This window comes from Desmodus rotundus, chromosome 3, assembly GCF_022682495.2.
Source record: "Desmodus rotundus isolate HL8 chromosome 3, HLdesRot8A.1, whole genome shotgun sequence".
NCBI classification, from domain to species: Eukaryota; Metazoa; Chordata; class Mammalia; order Chiroptera; family Phyllostomidae; genus Desmodus; species Desmodus rotundus.
The window spans coordinates 113,414,411-113,436,080 of NC_071389.1; the positions used below are offsets into that span (position 1 = coordinate 113,414,411).

Consider the following 21,670-nt stretch of genomic DNA (forward strand, 5'->3'; position numbering starts at 1 on the left):
TTCCTCCCCAGGTGTACGGGTGTAGAGGCCATCATCACTGCTGAAACATAGACTCTTCTTTCCCTAGAAGATGTCAGCATTTCAGAAACTCCAACCAAAAATGAGCTGCTTTTAGTGCTTCTTCCCAACCTCAGAGTAAGCCCCAATGATAGGGTTCTCTAGTCATCACCCTCATGGCACCCAGGGGTGGGTGTGGAGAGAACTTCTCCAGTGTGGGCCCTTCGATCACCACAGGACTCAAGATTATCACTCCCAGTGTGCACTCAATGTGGGTGAAGACGGCGGACATGTCTGTTTTACTAGCCTCCTTAGAGAAAGCTGTGCCTATGTTTATGGTGGGAAGTAAATAAGGGATGGAAGCCTAGGTCCAAGTTTCTCTGCAAAGGCAGTGTTTTCATGCCTAGGCCACCAGCTGGGTCGCCTTTACACTGTGTCAGCCATACCAGGCAGCGTGTCCATCAGGTGCTCTACACATCTTTGTACAGACACCTGTTCCCCCCGCCCTTTTGTATTCCAGTGAAATCACCATCTGAAAGTCAGAAAATTCTACATATTTACAAGTCAACAATAGCACATGATCTTAGATAAGAGTTTCCAGTATTATATGGTAAAATATAGCTTATACCTAGAGCATAATCAAGTACTGTGCTGGGTAAGAACAGAAGGAGCGGAGGCAGTCCCTGTGCATGAGGAGGAACAAGTGCGTTGGGCACAGAGCCCAGGCCCAGATGGGTGCACACACATGTACACCATCTCAGTGTAAATCCAAACCATCACTGGTGATCTCAGTAAGCCTGGGTCATTGGTTATCTAGTATTTTTATCCAAATGGATATTAGACCTCTGATAGACTTATTTTATGTTCACTGTAACATCCTCTGAGTCTGTCAGTTTGCAAAGCTGTTTCAATATTTACCAATATTTCCAGTATTTGAAATCAATGTCCATGACTCATGTTACATTAAAATAATTCTTGACAGTTTCAAAACACTTTCATATACGTTATATCAACCACCTTGCCAGGTGGGAAAGTCAGGAATTATTGTCTCCATTTTACAGATGAAAAATCTGAGGCTCAAAGAGGTTATATGATTTTTTCAAGGTCACAAGGCCAGTAAGTGGCACAGCTGAAACTTGAACTCAGACCTTCTGACTCCCAGCCTAGAGCTATTTCCAGCACCCCTGAGCCCAGGGACCCCTAGAAGCAGCAGTGCCACCTTTCCACAGGGGTGATGCTGCTTCTCCAGTTCCCTCTGTGGGGTCTGTCTCCTCCCCCAGGCTGCTGTACCGCTCCATCGACTCCCACACAGAAGACAAGGGCCCCATCTACAACTACCGAGTGGAGATCTCCATCTTCTTCATTATCTACATCATCATCATTGCCTTCTTCATGATGAACATCTTCGTGGGTTTCGTCATCGTCACCTTCCAGGAGCAGGGAGAGCAGGAGTACAAGAACTGTGAGCTGGACAAGAACCAGGTAGCTTCTTCAGAAGGAGAGGAACAAGGCGGTGAGAGGGAAGCGGGGCACATGAGGAATGACAGCAGTTGACAGCCTGAGGCCCACCCAGAAGAGAAGCTATAGTGAGGAGACAGATCCATGTGCATACTGCGATCATCTGTCTGCTCAATGAGAAGAGGGCTCCCAGTCTTCTGGAGAAGCCTGAGCAAAAGAAATGCAAATACCAGATCTGCCAAGTGCATTCATTCAGCTGACAAATACTTCTTAAGTGCCTACTTTAGAAGACTCTGTGATAGACTCTGGGGGGAAAAACCTCATGCTCTATCTAGAAACTGACGAATTAGAAAGTGCCCATATGGGTTGGCCCCATTGGTAAAGAAGAAAGAAACTGGAACAATGAGGGCTTGAGAGTTTAGGGAGTGGAGAAGAGCACCACATTAGAAAACCACTATTAAATGATTTGCCAAGTAAAACCCTGAGGCCTGTGCATGAAGTGGGGGTGGGAAAGAGGCTTAAGTAGGAATGCTTTAGTAATGCCCAGGACCATGACATGACATGGCATGACATTCCCAAGTGCTCCATGACAAAGGAAGAGCTGTTAGCTTGGGAACAAGAGCTGGCCGCTCTGTTGGTGAGGAATGAAGCTCTTAGAGTGCATAATAGCATGTAGTCACTGGGGTCAGGTCCCCTGGTAGGTTTCTCCATGAGAAGAGTTTGTGGGGAAGTAAATCCCTGTCTATGAGCAACTTCCGATTTGCCTATGGGAAGGAGCAGGGCACAGATGCTCAGCTCTACCCTAGTCAGGCCAGCTGGACCCTCACAGATTCTGATGTCAACATCTTGGATTTAGACTCATCATTCTGGCTGCTGTATGGACTTTGGGTCAGTAGAGAGGAAAGAAGGGGGCCAGTTAGAAAGTGTAGATGAGAGATGATAAGATCCTCATCTACTCCCAGGTTAATGATAGTAGAGATAGAGAAAATAGGAGGAAATGAGATGGATTAGGTCTAGAGACTGGATGTGGCGGCTGGGGGTCAGAGAAGAGGCAGGAGTGACTCCCCAGGCCTGACTTGGAACTCTGGGCATAGTGCTGAGAAATGAGCTGGTTCTGTGCTGGAGTCCCAAGAATCTAGTTAGCCCAAGAACTCATTGCCTATCCATGACCTGTGTCTTCTGATCTGTGGACACTGGTAAATAAGAAAGATTGGTTTAGGACAGGAAGGAAAAATTGAGGAGAGAAGTGCCCCATGGAGAGTCTGTGGAATAGGAAATAAGATGCCAACTTAGTGTTAGCAGGATACCAGGCATTACGAGTTAAAAAAAAAGGAGATCCATACTCCTCAGCTAAGCTTGGTAAAGAGATTAACCAGAGGAGATTCTCTCCTTATTAAGGCAGTGAGAGAGAGAGAAAAAAAAAGTCCAAATAATACCTGAAGCCCGTAAATGAGCTATAGCAGTAGATTATCTCTTTCCTAGAGAACCCTACCCCCAGGGTTTCATCAAAATCCCACCCTCCTCTGCCACCTCGCACACATCATCCCTGTAAATAACCACACTCTCTCCCCTTCCTGCCCCCTCCCACTGCCTCCCTCCCAGCGACAGTGTGTGGAATATGCCCTCAAAGCCCGGCCCCTGCGGAGGTACATACCCAAGAACCAGCACCAGTACAAAGTGTGGTACGTGGTCAACTCCACCTACTTTGAGTACCTGATGTTTGTCCTCATCCTGCTCAACACCATCTGCTTGGCCATGCAGGTCAGTCCTGGGCCCTGATGCTGTGATACCTGCACGGGGAGAGTGCCGTGGGAGGAAAAGTGGTGGAAAGGGGTTGCACAGGCCTCTCTGGTTTGGCACCTTCCTGGTGGCTAAAAGTTGAAAGACCAGAAAATCTATCCTCTTCTCCCAGGTGGAGAAAGACAAGTGTTCTTTCTCAAGGATGAGCTCCTCTCTGGGACTTCAGGAAAGAATCCATTGGCCCCTAGGTTGAGAAAATGGAGAGTGTGCAGGAAATGGAGAACAGAGGGTGAGCTCGAAGTGCTCATTATTATCAGCAAGGCATGGCGTGTGGAGGTTGATTCAGGGAGGTCAGTCGTACTAGAGCCCCTTTGAGTTCTGGGATTCTCTGCAAAGTTCTCATAACCAGTCAAAGCCGGGACATAGAACTCTGCCAACCTGAGTTTTCAGAGATGGCAGAGAGGGGAAGAACTTGTAAGAGTTCCTGAGTCCACTTGCCTGACAACAGAGATGTGGATAGACTTCTAGGACTTGGAAGATCTTGGAAGTTCAAGGAAGGTCTCTGTTGAGATGAAGGGGGTGAGGAGTAGGGATATCCCTGCCTCATTTTCACAGTTTTTCCCCTCCCCTCAGCACTACGGTCAGAGCTGCCTGTTTAAAATTGCCATGAACATCCTCAACATGCTCTTCACTGGCCTCTTCACTGTGGAGATGATTCTGAAGCTCATTGCCTTTAAACCCAAGGTAGGTCTCTGAGAAGTAGCATCTGGTGTGCAGGCACCAGAGGGATGGAAGGCCAGCATCGAAAGAGGGAGAGTGAGGGGCAGAAATAATCCATGAAGGTCCATATCTTCTCTGATGATAGATGAATGGTCCAACTACTAAATCTGCCAAGAATGGACCAGGCCAACTTTTTAAAATAGAATCTCAGCTCATGGTCCGGACCATGGCTGAGTCATACAGGAAGCCGATTCCTGCCTGAGCTGAGCCTTTCCATCCAGGGGGAGGCAGATGATGCTCTTTCTTCTCCCATCTCTCACTTTGTCTCCAGCCCTATCCCCCAGTACATAATCTAGAAGAAACTACACCCACAGATGGGCAAACCAAACCTCTCCTGGCCCAGACCCCCAGATCCACTCCGGCCTCTGTTCTCCCCTCCTCCTATTTCATCAGCCACACAGACCAACCTCATTGTACAAAGCTCAGCTGGGGCTGCATTTGTTCAGGGCTCAGTGTAGTAACCCATGCAGGCCTCCTATTCCCACTCAGAGGCCACATTATTGCTCCCTTGCACCTTGGAGTACAGGCAGGGCAGTTACCTGCAAATGTCTGTGTGCTGCTTCTCATAGGCAGCTCCTCAAAAAAAGTTTGAAAGACAAGAGTAGAACCCTTGGATGAATGAGGCAGGGTAGGGAAGGCTGGGTTTCCTATCACCTTGGATTATCTGTGCCCTCCTCAACCAGCTCCATCGCCATTGTCCTGGATCCTGGAGGAGCAGGCTGGATTGAGCAGCACCTTCCATCTCCCACCCCTGCGGATGGTCAGAATCACTGGCATCTGCTGGCCTGCAATTTACAACAAGGGCAGCTACTTCTGAGGGAGGGTGTATAGCACCTCAGCAGCTCCCCTGGCTGCCTCAACACCTGTTGGAGAGTGATGAGAAGGGAAGAGTTGGTCCTGAGAGAATTGTGCCATTACTGACTTGAGAAAATCTCTCTGATTTTCTGAACCTTCTCTTCCCCTCCTTTATTAGTTTCCCAGATGCCACACAGAGCAAAGAAGGCAAATAGGAGGAGTCCCTGGCCATAGATTCCATTTTTATTCAAACTTTTACTTATCCCAGAACTAAATGGGGCAGGGGGGTGAGTGTTCCCTGGCTCTTTGATCCATGTTCATTGACAAGCTATTCATCATCTTCTTTGAATTAATACTCAACTAACATTGCTTGATATCCTACCATGTGCTACACATACCTCATTGCATGCCATCCTCAAAACACCCCTATAAGATGGGTCTTAGCATCCCCCATTTTATGGAGGAGGGAAGTGAAGTTCAGAGAAATTAAGTATAATATTAATTACACCAGTACTAAGGGGCATAACTTGGAACAGAATCTAACACCTCTGCCTTATTTCAGTGCACTTCCATACCAACCTGTTAGCATCTTTCTGCTGGGTACTTTTCAAAAAGAGGGAAACAAGCTTGGAGGTATTTCAAAGATAAGACAGAAAATATTCTTAAAGTGCTGATTCTTCCTCTCACTCAAAGAATGCCTAGGGATTCTGGCTAATTTTCAGAGAATAAGGCGCTTAAGGAAGCTCATGTAGTGATAAAAGTGGTGTTTTCCTTCCTCCTCCAGGGCAGCAATGAGAGTCTTTTTCACTTTCCCTTCCACACCTAGTCCTATTTGGAGGCATAAGTTTTTGTCCTGGCTGATAGAAGACCATGAATGTCCCTTGCCACCTTCTGTAGGGCCCACAGCACCTCTGCTCACCTGCAGCCCAGGACTACCAACAGGTTCACAGCCCACGGCAACATGACCAGGTGTGGGCAGGAATGCAGGAATGTTGCCAAGTTGAGCCTTAGTCTCAGATGGCAGCCTCTAGCTAGGGAATCTGGCATCACTTTCATCTCGTTTCATGAGACATATGGTTTAAATGTTTCAAAGCCTTGAGTCATTTCACAGTTGACTCAGGTGTGTTTCTGATGATGCCCAATGTAGTCTGCAGAGCACTGCAGGGGACCTCCTGAACCAGGTCCCATGAGCACAGAGCTGTACTCAGCAAACCTTCCCTAGGAAGCAAATGATACTGACCCCTGCCACCGGATAAGGGCCTCCACTTGAAAGCCATTCCACCTAAATAATCCTGCACATCTAGGGACAAGCCAGTTTCTCAGTAACTAGCCAGTTGTGATGGTCTAAACCATAAAGTGCCTCCTAGTTTCCTCAATCCTTAGTTATCTATTGTGAAAATATGGGAAAAATAAAAGAGACATTTCCTAAAGAAGAAAGAGAGCCATCCTGGGGCCATTTGCATTCCACCTGACAGGGCCAATTTATGATGTAAAAAGAAAGGAAAATGGGCCTTTTCTGTGGATACCTCTATAGTGAGTTCTGGCAATAGAGGGACATGGGTCACTGAACTGGCTGGCCAGAGGAGGCTGGCCGGAGAAGGCTGCCCAGAAGCAGGGCTTCCTGAAAGCTTATTAAGCAATATTCTTCATTAAGGATTAGACTCCAGGAAAAGCATCCCCAAAAATGTCGGGCAAAAAACCAAACCAGAAACTCCTTGAAGCTCTGGTAGAAATGTCTAGCTGTATTTGGCCCAAGAACCAGGGCTTCTGACAATGACCTGAAGTACAGAACAGCTTTCCTGTCTCCCCATTGATTGGAATTCCATCTGCACCTTTTAGCTCACTAGCATGGTCGTTTCTATATGATATGGATGGGTAACAGGTTTACACTTGTAAGCATTAGCTGTAAAAGGATGGTTTGGCATCGAGGGTGTCAAAGAGTGATGTCAGTCACAGCCAGGGAGAAGTTATTTAAAGTCGCCACTACTTGACTTTTCTTCTCTATCTTTTTTGTCTGTGTGATTGGCTGGTCAGTCAGTCCATCAGTTGGTCAGTTTGTACTCTTGCTTTCATTCTTTCATTGTCTTCATGGTGCTTAAATGTTCCCGAGTTCTTCATTTCTATCTGTTATCACCATTCTATGGAAAATGAATTTACTCAAATCCCTACCCCAGATTCAACTACCCCACTCCTTACATTCACACTCTGTCCCAAACACACAGGGAACTATGGGTGAATATTAACCAGTTTAGAGCAATTCAGTCCCCACAGAAACCTCAGGGATCTGATTCTGGTAAAGTCCGGACAGGAGGAAAGAAGATACAGTAGGACTGATTTGAATACCTGAGAGCAAGCTGGAGAAAATCTCTTCCTGAGAGTAGAAGGAGCACCTGGGAGATAAGCAGATAGCACCGGAGTCCTACCGGATTGTGCCAGACTAAGTCAGTCAGCATGAAAAACTTCTGGTTAAAATGGTTTGAAAATAACTAAATAGCTGGGCTGTCTTCCTGTTATGAACTGAATTTTATCAGAAAAGATGGGAAAATACTCTTAAGATGTACTTTACAATAGGTGCTGAAAAATACCCAATCCTAAGAGTAAGTCTAACAAAAAGCCCCAAATCTCTGCAGAAAATCTATAAAATTTCAGAAAGAGGAATTAAAGAAAACTTAGCAAATGGGAAAATATGTCATGTTCATGAATTGGAAAACTTGGTGTTATAAAGATGTCGTTTATTTTCAAACTGATCCATAGACAATATAATCCCCATTAAAACTCTAGGTTGAGCCTTACCCAAGGTGAGGATGGCAGGAGAAAAGGGAGCCACCGGACAAGACCTGAATGGCCAATAGGATGACACTGGGTGGGTGGTCCCAAGGCTTCAACCCAGCTGGGCAACTCTGGCATCAGGAGAGGCAGGAACCTGGTTCCAGACCAATGCCAGTCACAGACTCTATGCTCTAAGCACAGGTGTTAGCACTAGCGGGAGTGGAGATGTGACTTGATTGCCTGTGATTTACCGTTGACACAAGGGCAAGGTGGAGGGAGGAGAAGCAGAGGATGGGGCTCTGCTTTCTTCTCTCAATAGAAATCCATCTGCCCAGGGAAGGAGGCACTCACCCAAATAGAAGGTGCCATGCCCCTCCCCCCATAGGCTTGTCCATGGGTTGTGTAGGGGTGAAGAGGCAGGGACTGCTATTTGTGAACTCATCTCATTCCCCTTGGCTGCTGCTTGCTCAAGGGGAATGCAGTTCTCACCGCCTCTCAGTACCTCCCCAGGGAAAGACCCAGGTGGGGGGATGGGGGATTTGACTCTGGCAGCTCTCTGTCTTCAAGGCCTTGGTCTATCTTTTCACCTTTCTCCAAGCCTGGCAGTAGTCCCAAGATGTGAATGGAACCAAAGTGAAAACCCTCTCTGACCTTCCTGGCCCCCAGCTTTCTTGAATAAGAGCACCTGACGTCTTGGGGCTCAGTTTCATGATGCAGGACAAATTAGGGCCCAAAGGCATTTCAGACCTAAGGGACGAAGTAAGGCTTCTAGACCAGCACTATCTAATGGAACTTCTGCAGTATTTAAAATGTCCCATATGCACTGTCTATGAAAAAGCTACTAGCCTCCTGTGCCTATTGGGCACTTGAAATATGGCTAGTGCAGCTGAGGAATTGATCTTTAAATTTTATTTACTTTAATTAACTCATATTTCTTTAGCTGCATGTGGCCAGTGGCAGCACACAGGGCAGCACAAGTCTGGACACTGCTTCCTCCCTGTGGCATTTCCAGCTTCTGCTGCCCTCTGTCTGTCCTGGCTTCTTCAGCCCGACTGCTGCGGCTTCGTGAAGCCAAATAGTTTATTTCATCCTCCCTATTCTTTCTCCAGCTGGTAATTTTCTACCAGTAATCAACTGATAGTAATGAAAGCCCTCTTGACAGGGTGAGACAGCCGCTTGCCCTGGGGTCCCCATTGTGGATTTTCTCCTGAGTTGGGCAGTTCTCCCAGTCACCCTTGGGTCCCCCCAGTTTCAGCTGCAAGTGCTGAGGTTCTCCCCCTGTGGACCCTTTTCCACCCCGATCCTAAATGGGTCCTAAGGAAGGCAGGCAGTACGCTGGCAGATGTGGTCTGGAATTGGTCTTGCTGCTGTGGCTGAATGGCCTCTGACTAGGGTTCCCAATTAGCATTTTAGTGCCTTAGTGAAACTCAAATCTGTGTGCCCTAAGCCACTGCCCGGTTCTTACCTGATCCTTTCCCAGGGTGCAGAGCCTGCCCTTGCACACCCCAGTTACTGGTACTTGCTGCCTGATAGCTTTTACGCCACTTCCAAAGGGGGCTCCAGACTTCCAGGCAGGTAGCCCGCCACACCTGGCACCTTCACCCTGGCCACTGGCCTCTACTGCTAGGCTCCAGCCTGCCTTGCAGCAAAACTTCCAAATTGTCTGGGCCTGTGACTCCTGCCACCTGCCCTTGGACATGGGGCATTTGACCAACATCTTTATAGTGTCAGCTAACAATGGGGTAGTTACAGTTCAGCTGACACCGTATTTTCTCAGCTTTGGGGAAGCCCCTGTTATCTTTGAGGAAAGAGGATATGAAACCTTGGCTGCTTCTTGGAGAGCAGAGGGACAGAAAGAGTGTGAGGTTGGCAGCCATAGTGATGCTGACAAATGTCCTCAGGCTGTTGTCCCAAGGAGTCCATCGATGGCCTCGCTGTCCTTCCCTGGGCTGGGAGCAACAGAAGACCCATAGCGGGAAGGGAGCCTGGTGAATGAGACGCTGCAGAATCAGAGTTGCTCAGGACCTTTGCCAGGGCCACACACCACAGCACCAGGCACAGCCTGGCTCAGTCTCTCCGACATGAGCAGCAGCGGAGCAGTGAGGAGGAAGAGGCTCCTGAGTGGCCCTCACAGTGGTCAGTCCTGTGGAGTGCCTGAACCAGGGCCAGTCTCTCTGAATCTTGAAAGTCTCAGCCTGAGAGTCATTGTTGCTGGCCTTGGGCTTTCTGAGCACAAAGGCCACTGCCTACTTCTTTCTCATTGTGCCTGTCGAGTGCAGGGAATCCCAGGGTTTCCAGTGCAGGGAATCCCAGGGTTTCCGGTGGCCCCAGAGTAATCTTTTGTCTGCATCCTGTTTTGTTCTTAAGGAAGGATTATTGCCCTGCTTAAGTGAGCAGCATGTGGGAGCACCCAGAGGGTGTGGTCAAGAAGGAAGAAGTCATCACTGGCTGCCATCTCTTCACTGGGCTTGTGACCAAAGGGACAGGGGAGGCCTGGGTCTAACCGCACACACGATAGGTAGCAGCAACGCTGGAACGCAGGGCAGGGGGGCGGGGGGCGCAGGCAGCACTCAAAGAGGGCATGTTTCTGTGCAAAGAAACTCTGCAGCCCAGCCCCTCTGTCTCCTCCATCAGCTTTATCCATGTCTAGAACCTTCTTTCCTTAAAGATCCAGCATCTGATTTCCCTTTGGCAGACAGCTTTCCTCCCATGATCTGACAACATCATGGCCTACATCCTCCAGCCAGCTTAGGGTTCTCCAGGGGCCCCCACGCCCCATACAGACATGAAGGGAACGTCTGAGGCTGAGGGTCCCAATTGTTCGGGTATGGACCCACTGTTCTAGGCATTTTCTTGTCCTGGGAACGGGACCAGGGTCCTGGCAGTCACCAGGCAGGTGGAGAAGTGGGGAGAGCACCTAGCAGATGATTAAAGCCCCAATCCAAGAGGCAGATTCACTTGTGTGACCCAGGAAAGAGCAACCATTTTTACCAGCTGCAAGCCCAACCCACTTTTATGCTCAGGCCAGGGAGTCATATTTGGACTGTGGTTTTTCTTCACTTCCCAAATCAGATGTTCCCTCTGACCCCCAAAGAAGGCCAGTGCAGGGTCCGCCAATGGATAGGTTCTGAAATACTGCCATCTCTGACAGAAACAGAGGCATGGGAGAAAGGTATGCATAGCCACTAATGAGCAAAAGAGGGAGGGCTGCTGCCTGCTAGGCCTGCTACCAAGGCCCTGAGTGAGCCCACAAGGACCTGGGGCAGCCTGAGCAGATGGAGTAAGAAGAATGGCAGGGCCAGGGTTCCTCTAAATCCACCAGCGCAGCAACTGAGGGGCCGCAAGACCCTGCAGGCAAGATCCCACAGGCCCGGGCTCCCTCTATGGGGCAGGAGGGACTCCCATCCCTGCACATTCCGCCATGAGCGGTCAAGAGGAATTTTCCTTAGAGCCAGTAAAGGACCAGGAGAAGGAAGGAGAAAGTGAGGTGTCCATCAGGAGAGGATGCACACTGGGGCCATTGCCTCCTCTTGAAAGCTAAGGACCTTTGAGAGACTTGGTATGATTTTACCAGACAATTACATTACCTGCTAAAATCTCCTGTCTCTCCAACTTAACCTCTGGCTCTAACTGTACCCTTCACCAGCAGTTCCCCCTTCTCACAGTTTTAAGTGTGCTGTACATTTCTGCATGGTGCAGTACTTCTTGTGAGGCGTTACATCTTTACAAAGCAAATTTTACTTCATTTCTTTGCTTGATCATTTACTGCCCCAGATTCCACAAAGAGAAAATTCTGGTAAATTGAGAAGCAGAAAGCCTAGCTCCCACCTCAGCATCACCCAGAATGAGTTGGGGGTGGGCAGGTAGGGTATATAGTTCCTCCATGTACTGTTCTTCCCATTCTTCAGTTTCTCTGTGAAGTAGGAAGACTGAGTTAGCAGCCTATGGTGAGATCAAGTGAGATCGTGTCTGCCTTAGTCCATTCAGGCTGCTGTAACAAATGCCACAGACTGGGTAGCATATAAACAACAAAAATGTATTTCTCACAGTTCTGGAAGCAGGAAGCCCAAGATCAAGGCGCCAGCATGGTTGCATTCTCTGGGGCGGGCCCTCTTGCTGGCTTACAGCTGGTGCCTTCTTGCTGGGTTCTTAAGGGGTGGAAGAGATAAGAGAGCTCTGTGAAATCTCTTTTATCAGAGCATTAGTCCCATTCTTGAAAGGTTTACTCTCATGAAGTAATCACCTCCCAAAGGCCTCACCTGCTGACTCCACTGGGCTTACATAAGGATTCTAGCATGTGAATTTGGGGGTAAACAAATACTGAGACCACAGCAATGTCCGAAAAGTCACTGAGGCCTCTGGGGAAAGGGCTGTCCCGATAGAATGTATACTGTGTAAGATCCCTCAGCTTGGGAGTTTGCATCCAGCTCTCTACCTCAGAACAAAAGGAACTTTACCTTCTGCCTTGTCATGTCCTTCTTGCTCATTTCCATTTTAAAACTGATACTTTGCAATTCCGGTATTCTCACATCTCTCCGCTTGAAGTCATGTATTCTGCCCCTTAACCCAGATTTCTGCCTCACACTATAATATAATTTCAAGGCTCATCTTACTGCATCCTGGAAGGTTGATTGTGGTAAGACACAGCATAAACCAAGCTACTAATTTCTAAAACTATCGCTTGTCCTTTTCTGTGACAAGTACCACCCACTATTGGGCTCCATAAGATTTGAGCCCAGTTTTTCACCACTTCCTCTCTTTCTCGTCTCTAGGCCTTGTCATCTCCATATTATGTATTTCAAGAACTCTTTGCCTGTATGCTGTTGGGCTAGTGTTTTCTGCAGCCTAAAGTTAACCAACAACACACAAGTGTTGTGTTGAGCTTTCAATGTACCCTGAAATGTGTTTGGTACCAGGGGCCCAATGTTGACTATGAGCAAGCTGGTGAGCCTTAGAGTTGTTGGTTTGCCATTTGAAGAACAGACTTCCCTGAGTCCAGCCCACTCTTCAATCTTGTAGAGTCCCCAGGTCACCATCTCATTCATCCCTGGAAAACATGCTGTTCAACCTGGTATTCCTAAATGGTGGGTAAAAACATTAACTGATTCTGTATCAATTCCTAAAATTAAGTAACATTCAGAAGCAAGGAAGGAAGGAAGTAATATACATTGTGTCCATGAAGAATCAGATATTTTCCATTCATTATTTCATTATTTCAATCTATAAGACAAGTAAAATGGTCTTCAGGAAACTGAAGTCAGAGAAAAAAGCTATGTAATGTGTCCAAAATCAAAGAGCCAGTTTTTTTGTTGTTGATGGTTTGGGGTCTTTTAGTGCAGGTTTAGGTGATTCAAAAGCCAAGTTCTTAAAACTATACATAACCCCATTGAAACAACCAATAAGAACAAGCTGAGATGTTGCTATACCCTTAGTGGGTCTCCGCAAGTATAAGCAAATCAGAGACTAAATGAAAACAAGCTATTCTCAAGCAACAACTCTGTGGAAATTAATGATCATGGCCACTCCATACCTATATCCCCCCCTTCTACCTCTCATTTGCTCATTCTGTCTTTGGCCCATATGTTCCCTTGAATTGGTCTGCACCTTCTGGAGTTCCTTTCCAAATGTGAAGTGACAGGTACTTTCAGGAGATGGACAGTCACCTGATGGGTGGGCTCAGGAAGGTGAACCGATAGCCTAATACGGCCTGCATGTGTGCACATGTGCACACACACGTATGCACATACATGCACTTCAGTGGGAGGTTTTTAGGTGGCACAGACAAAAATTAGATGACTGAATTCCTTGAAACCGTTTCATATGCCCTTTTTGTGCCATGAGAGGCATTTGGTGAAAGTTTAATGCATGCAGGCATGAATAAATGAATGAGAATTATAGAACTGGAGAACAAGGAAAAGAGAGTCGGAATATTAATGCTACAAAACACCATTAAGGTCATTGATCTTTCGTCACCGCAGAAAGCTCTACACATTCCTGCTTTCTGCTATAAGAGACTCCCTATTTCTGGAGGCAGCTCTGTTAGGAATGCTCCTTTGCACTGAGTTGAATGTGCTCCTCCGTAATTTCCACTCATTAGCACTACCTTTTCCACCTTGTCTTTCTATAGCTATTGAGCACCTCGATGATGATGTTGAGACATGGTACCATCTTTTCAGGGCTCATGGTGTCCTGCAGGAAATAATAAAGAGGTTACAGAATGGGGCAAGGGCCATGCTGGGGGATGGGTTACCACAGGGAGAGCCATGCGGGAAGAGGCACTTGTTTGAGAGAAGGTGGTCAGGAAGGTGCCGGTTAAACTGAGCCCTAGAAGTTGAACAGGAACCAGAGAAGAGCAAAGGCCCTGAGGCAGGGGTGGCCTCAGCTTTTTCTGGGCACTGAGAGCAGTAGGTGAAGAGGCGGTGTGGGTGGGGCCAGAATGTGGAAGCCTGTAGGGGCCTGTAAGGGGTGTGGATTACTCTGACTGCACTCAGAAGCCACAGGGAGCAGGCACCTTATGTGGGACATCATACAGTCTGATTATGGGTTTTAACCAGCGTGCTGACTGCTAGTAAAGAATGGACAGTATGGTGATAGGGGAGCAGTTAAAGCCTGCAGGTGACAGTGGTAGGCGTGGAGGGAGGTGGGTAGAGTTGTGACTTTATCTGGTGTTGAGGTGGATGTGAGGGTGAGGAACAAGGAAAGCTCTGGATAGTCCTTGAGCAGGACTAGCCCTTACCCATCTTTATGTTCCTCCAGACCCAACACAGTATGAAGCACCTGCATCATCAGGTGCTTTGTAAGTGTCACCAGAATGAGAGCAAACCAAAGCTAGCTCCACAGACAGCATCCCCTGGTGGCCCCACCCACTCATTCCTAAATGCCACTTCTGCCTCCTGCATATAAGGGTGCCCTGCAGGTTCCCAAACACCCCTAGTGGGCAGGGTACCCCCCACACAGAACCATGGCCTTAGGCTAAATAGGACTTCATTCGGCCTCTCATTCCATTTTCCTTAAACCTATTTATCCCAACTGTTAAGAACCAGTGTCTCCCACCATCAATGAAACCCCCCAGACCCAGAAACTCAGCACATATATATGTCCCATTCAAATGAGTAGGGAAGGGAAGGAGAAGGAAGGGAGGCTGTAAGGACGACAGGGAAAAGCTCAGCCCACCCCCCGGCCAGCAGCTTCAGCCCTAAGTCAAGAGCTGCTTGCAGTGTGGGGCAGAGCTCCCGCCTGTATCTCAGCAGCCTGATTGGTGAGTGGGCATTACTCTGATTATTATTTATTTGTGCAATGCCTACAGAGTACCTGTTGGAGTTGTGCACGCAGACAGGCATAAATGGGCTTTGTCATGGGGCCTCCTGCCTGTTCTTGTACCCAGGGATTTGCATATTGTTGCAACACTGTGACAGGTTTCTTTCTTGCCTGGTGCTTGAGAGCTTAAAAGTCACTATGAATGATAAAAAATAATTATATGACTTGCATCAAGCCTTGTGTGGGAAGGGTAGTATTAGCTATTACATTTAATTATTTAATGTGGAAAATTATCCACAATGTATAAAGAAGCCCGGTGCGAAAGTGCACTAATTCCATCTCCATTGCTGCCACTGGGAAGGAAATCGGACTACACCAAGTCTAGGAGGGGAAAAGGGATCCCCAAAGCTGTGGAGACGTGTGTTACCCCGACCCGCCAGAACGGAGGCACGGCCAGGGCTCCTGCTGCTACTGCAGGGGAGGGAGAGGCCTTGCAGGGCACAGGAAGGCAGTCAACACTCAGAGTGCTGCAGCAGCCATAGAAACAGTCCCAGCCACCTGCAGGCACTGAACACTTCACACATGGACTCAGATAATCCTCACAAACCCTCTGCAGGTGTGCACTGTGGTCACTCCCATCTGACAGGAAGGAAGCAGAGGTATGGTGACGTGCCCGCACAACTCAAGGCTCTTCTCTGGAATTGAGGGCAGTTGCTCTTTTTGTCCACATTTTGTTCACTTTGTTCAATAAAATGGGTGCAGACTGTGGCTGTTATGGTCGCAGGTGGGTCATACCTGTCCCTTTGCTAAATAAGGGCTGGCTCGTTAGGTCAGGAAGGGCATGGAGACAATAGGACGGGACCTGCCAGGTCTGAGTTTGGCATGCTCTCCCAGAGTCTAGGTCAGCCGGACTGGACGGGAGCGAGTTTGAGATAGGCAGACCACAGAGGGCTACCACAGGTCCAGCTCATTCGCAGCTCCTCCTTGTTCTCCCACTCCCAGGGCTGCCTGGTCTTGGCCTTCCCTGCCTCTTCACAGGGAACGCTGTTCATGTGAACGTATAGTTGCCTACATACCCCCAGTGTGTCTGCTGGCCCCGCCCACCCCAGGGACATGTCCATGCCACACGCTATCCTAGAGGAGTCCTTTGTAGATCAACTCGTGGACAGCACGAGCATGGAGCACCTGCAGTCTCCTCGGTGCAAACTGAGGCAGAGAACGAACCTCTTGAGGTTCCCAAAGCAGCTCGGTCAATAACCACAAGTCTTCATCTGCTCGCAGTGGGGAAGACTGCAAGCATCAGGTCTGACCCACTCTGCATGCCCGCACCTTGCACACCAGGCACCTGGTAAGCACTCATGTATGTAGGTGAGATAAGTGAAGAGGGCCTTTGAAACTTTCCTGGGAAGGGAAAAGCCTAATTCTAAAGCACAATCGAAGTGGATCGTGTCTGGTTCAAAGCATACAGTCCTCTAACAATTTTGAGAGTAGCCCCTATCACCACCTCCCACTGCATCCCCGACCGCAACCCTTGCCTGCTCTCGCCCTCTGTCCCTGCTGCCCCAGGCTGTGGGTGCTGTGTGAGCCTTCAGGCTTTTCTGAATGAACATGTCACAGGGTGGGAGCTGACCGAGGAAGGCAGAGATCCTCACTGCCTGCCAGGCAGCCAGGGGCCCGGGAGCAGCTGTGTGCTCCAGTTATGCCTTCTCCATGAGACACCACTAATTTCCATGATTACTGTTATGCCTAAATGGCATCCTAATGTAATACAATTTATATTATCTCTGCTTGGTGTCAGTTACTATTGTGTTCCATGATATTCCATGGGATTGACTCTTTACAAACACACACTAAGACATCGGCACTGCTGTCTCACTCCCACTGCATTCAGCTCGGCTCCCAGGTTTATCAGCCTTACCCACCTCCCAGTTCCACAGCCTGGAGCCCGGAGAAGAGCAATGTGCCCAGGACCTGGGCATGGCCTCCCCACCCCCACCAAATGCCCCAGCTCAGCCTTCTGCCACAAGTACTTGCTCACCCAGGTGACCTCCCTGAGTGAGCCCCTTTCCCTGGGTCAAGTACAAGCCAATTTTTGTCCCCTCCTTCCCGTTTTAGACCTGGCCTTCTGCAGGTGACCCCTTCCTCCATCTTCATGGATTCCTGCTGCTTTCCTGTCTGAGTCACAGAGTCACCTCAGAGGCCCTGGGCCCACTCTGGGAGCTTTCCATCCTGCTTGGTCTGCTCTCATGGTCTCCTCTCGTGCTCCCCCCTCCCCACCCCTCCCCTCCGCTCCCCTTCTCTCTCCCCTACTCCCCCTTTGCTTCTCCCCATTTTCCACTATTTGTGTGGTCTTTCCTCTTTTCCCCCTTCTCCTCTCCTGCCTTCTACCTGAGTGGCATTTCCCATCAGTACCCTTCTTATCTTTGTTCTCCTCCTGATTTCTGTAATTCCTTCACTTTCCCTGCCATCCCCATCTCTGGGCAGTTGCCCTCTCCCTCCCTTTCAGACCCTCTTCCCTCCCTCAGCTTGCCCTGTTCTCTGTCTCAATTCCAGTAGCTCCGGTTCTAATCTCAACTCAGGTCTCCCATACAATATTCTTGGACCCCATGTGTCCCCAGAAGGGAACAGTCTCCAGGGACAGACCCCAGACAGACTGAAAGTGAAGAGTCCATGTCCCTCTGGGGGCCAGGTCTTCTCTGTGCTCCTTTGACTCTCCTCCTGTCTGCTGGACCAGAAGGAGGTAGACACTGACAACAGGCATGAAGGAATAGAGAAGAGGAAAAAATAATGGCAACAAAATAACTTTTGCCTCAAAATTCCTAAGAACACACAGCACAATCCCAGTGTGCAGATTTTCTGATGGATCCCTTCTTACCACCAACTTGTTTTCAAGTCTGTGTTGCATATATGAAGACCCTGGTGGCCAGTGCTGCTCAGGGCAGGGAGGGAGCTAAGAATCCAGAATCCAAGGGCAAAGGCATGTGCCTGCCACCTCCGCCACAGCAGTCTTGCTCTGCAGGACCAGAAGTGGAGAACGGGCCCACTCCTCCCAGCCTCCAGGCAGAGAAGAGGAAACTGGGTCTTTCACAGCAGGAATAGTGGTTTCTGAGAACGTGGCAGTTGACTGCCTAGATGAACTTGAGCCTCGAAATTTAGCCATGACAACTTACATACTGTCACTAATCTCAAAATAGTACCAGCCAGATTTTAGAGTCTCAAAACAGTCACACTACTCAGTAGTAACTCAAGATGGGCAGAAAAGGCCTTAGAGACAGATGAAAGGGGAGCTTGGGATTCCAGAAACTTCAGCCACTTCTCTCCTCCTTCCACAGATGCCTGGGCTTTCCCTTCCCTCTGCCTCAATCCCACCCCCAAAATTAAACCTGTGAATCCTAGTTAATCATGACAGTAGCTAACACTTACTTAGAGCTTACTTCAACCAGGTGCAGGTCTAAGTGCCTTACAGGTATCTTCATCTAGTCCTCACCATAGCCCTATGGTTATCCCACTTTATGGGTGGGGAAACGGAGGCATGGGGAGGTTATGTTATTTGCTCAAGGTTACCCAGCTAGTAAGTGCCAGAGCTAGGATTTAAACCCAGACACCCCACACTGCCTCTTAATCACTACACTGCCTTTTTCAACTTGGAATAGCTCCAGTGATGGAGGTAATCCAAAAGAGAGGAAAATCCAAAATTCTTCCGCATGCTAAATGCATCACAGGATACTTCTGCAACAGTTTTTCCTTCCTGATTATGATTTGTGGAAAGTAAATCATTTCAGCGTGGTCTCTATGGTCTCAGCCCACGTCAGCCACTGAACAAAGGGCCAGCAGCACTCAGGGGCAGGGTTATTCCCAGCGTGCAGGCAGATGCCAGGCGCTGCTGCTCAGCCTGGGCTGGAAGAGCATGAGACCCTCCTGAGGATGGCCAGAGGAGAGTCCCATTTCTTGAAAGGGGAAATCTACTAACTCTGCAGGGTTTAGGGACTGCCCTGAAAGCACCATCCCTTCTGGATGACTGGGCCTGCATGCTCTGAGGAGCTGGACATGAAGAGGTTTGGTTTACCACTTCAGGGAGAGCCAGGGAAACCCTTCCCCTGACCTGACACCTTCCCTATCATTTAGGACCTGTCACCAGGGAAAGGAGTGACAGTTATAAGAGAAAAAAAACTATCATTTTTTTCATCCCCCTTCCTCCATCATACCCCCAAAACCCATGTTACCCATGGTTTCCAACAAATAAGGACATAGTCAAAAACTGAGATGGGGGCAGGGTGGGGAGAATGGGGGAGAGAGAGAGAGAACGAACACTAAGTTCTTACACTCCAGAGAGTTTGGGGAAAAAATAATTCTCCCAGGTCCTGCCTGCTTAGGGATTTGGCCAGGTGTCTCCTTGGACAACCTGTTGTCACATTGGGGGCTATCGGCCTTGTTTGTGGGAGTGGGTGTGGAATGAGTGGGAGGAATGGGCTGTTGCAAGAGTGGGGGGAGGAAGCTGACCTGAAAGCTGGATCTGAACAGTCTTCATGGTCCAGTTTGAAGGATCAGTGGGCTATGGGGTAGGGGAGTAAGAAAGTTGCTGGATGGGTTGGGGTTAAAAGCTGCCTCTAAAGGGATCCTGTCACCAACCCCCACAGACATGCTTCCTCGCCCCTGCATTCTGATGTGAATCTCCTCTGGGCTGGGTCCACAGGAGCCCTTGGCAACAAGAGTGCTGGCTGGTTTCTGCAGCCAGTGGAGGCCCAGGATCTGGGCCCACCACTTCGCTTGCCACAGACCAGAGAAGCCAATCAAAAGTCTCCAGGAGCACAGCCTCTTGAGGGCCAGGGTGAGGCATGAGGCATTAATTTCTGCAGAGCCCAGCCAACCCAATGGCAGGCAGCGATGGAGGGATGGAAGAGGGGGCCACGGTCAAGGAGGAGTTGACTGTGTTGTGTTTCCTTCCATCTGCACATACTCCCAGAAACCCAAGGGAAAGGGTGACAAGTGATGCCCAACCAAGAGGTTGACAGGGTCCCTTTAGGTCTCGGCCCCTCCACTGGTGCTTGCCAGCTGATTAACCTGTGTGTTAACCTCGCCTTTGCCTGCTCTCTGCCTCTCTTCCTTCCTTCCTTCTTTCCTTCCCCTTTCTCCTCTCAGAGGTGTTGCAGACCAAGGCCAGCCTACCCATTTTGTTTCAGGTCTCTGGTGGATGAAAGACTCCTCCTTTCTTGAGCCCTGAGCCTTCCACCTTCCTACCTCTCCTCCTGCCCCCACATCCAAATCATGTTTTATTACCACGTTTTCTAGGCTAGACGCCGAACGTCCTGGACTCTTCCCTGGTTCCGGCTTCTCTCCTTTCTCTTCCTCGGCCCCTCTCCCCTTCCCTTCTGAAGTAGCTCTACCCACAAAGCTGGTGTTCTTATCTTTGAGAAATATTCCCCAATATTTTCTAAAGTCTAATTTTAAAACACATACACATTTATAGTTCATTTGGGGCCTTCGTGCTTTACCTTCCTCCCTTCAAAGTCAGCCCTCTCTTTTTGTCCTGAGAATGATATCTGAGAACCTGTGGAGGAATCAGTTGTTTCCTGCATATAATGTCCGATTTAAATGGGAGAGAGGTCTCTCTCTGCCTCAAAGACTCTAGAATATTCGGAAAATATTCTGGGAAGCGAACAAGAAGGCTATGTATTCAGGCTGACCCTCACCTAACCCACGCCCTGGCCAACCTCTGCTTCCCCAGTCTGGCTGTGCAAAGTCTCTGCTATGGCACTTCTATTTTCTTTTGGCAGAAATGCCTGGGAACCGAGAGGCCCCTTTCCCTGTGACCTGACCTCCCACACTAAGAATAACAGCCCTAGGACAGTGTGTCTTGCGATCCCTCTGGAAAGAGGGCATGGCTAGGAAGTGGGGAAGTTAAGGGAGTTGGATAGAGCCAGGAGGAAATGGAAGACACAGGCCCTTGGCTCTTGTGACTAAAAACTAAAAAGGGAGAGTTGGCAGCCTTCTAGAGAGCTGGGGAGAGAGATCTGGGAAAGTCTCAGAGGAACCCTGATGCTTTTGTCCCCTCTCGCTGATCTCGAGAATTCCATCTCCTGGAGCTCCAGCTAGTGGCTCAGAGAAAAGAAAAATTCTGGTCCTGCTAAGCAAATGTGCTCAGAAGAAGACAGTCCTATTCTGTCCCCTTTGCAGACATTTCTTAAAAAGCTAAAGCAGCAAATGTCCTTTTTTTTAAAGAGAGATGTCTTTAGTACTAGGTCCTTTCCACCCCACCCATGGACAACGTGGCTGTCCAGTTCCCAGGGCTTCCTAAACTGCGAGCACATGTCCATGTGATCACAGCATTGCTCTCTAGATTCCCACACCTTTCAGAGAGGAAGATGATCCACTCGTGGTACAGAGTCCACCGCCCAGGATGCCTACAGGGCGCCTAGAATCCTCTAGGGAATCTGGGATGTCCAAGTACCTCATAAAAAGTCTTTCAAAAACACTTATCTCTTCTCTTTCCTAAATATGGTGGAAAACAAGTTTTGTGCATACAGGGTAAAGTGGTAACATCGGGACACTGTCCTTCCTGCTGTGTGCCAGAATCTCTCCTCCATGACACTCCTTCCCAAGAAGCCTGTGTCCCCATCCATACCCCCTACCCAGACTACCCCTATCAATCCAGTCATCAGGGAAGGCTTTGATAACTTTATCCATTTTGGTGGCACCTGCGTTTCAGTGGGACCCTACATCAGAATGACAGTGTTGGGAAAGGAGCCTGGGGCACGTGCTTCAGAGACACCCTGAGAATGTTGTCTAGGGCCACGTCCTGCAGTATCAAACTATGAGATCGACCTGGACTCTGTGTCCTTTCAGTAGGAAAGACTTTGCCAGGACAGAGCTGCCC

At 48.8% G+C, this 21,670-nt stretch overlaps 1 protein-coding gene across 12 annotated transcripts in view; it reads left to right on the forward strand.

The window, feature by feature from the left end:
• Positions 1-21,670, forward strand: part of CACNA1C (calcium voltage-gated channel subunit alpha1 C) — a 628,485-nt gene that overhangs the window by 535,195 nt on the left and 71,620 nt on the right. For all 12 annotated transcript variants that reach the window (XM_053920870.2, XM_053920869.2, XM_053920860.2 and 9 more), the window contains 3 exons: positions 1,278-1,479; positions 3,058-3,216; positions 3,829-3,939. In XM_053920870.2, coding sequence (XP_053776845.1) covers positions 1,278-1,479; positions 3,058-3,216; positions 3,829-3,939 — 472 coding nt within the window. The remainder of the gene's footprint in view (positions 1-1,277; positions 1,480-3,057; positions 3,217-3,828; positions 3,940-21,670) is intronic.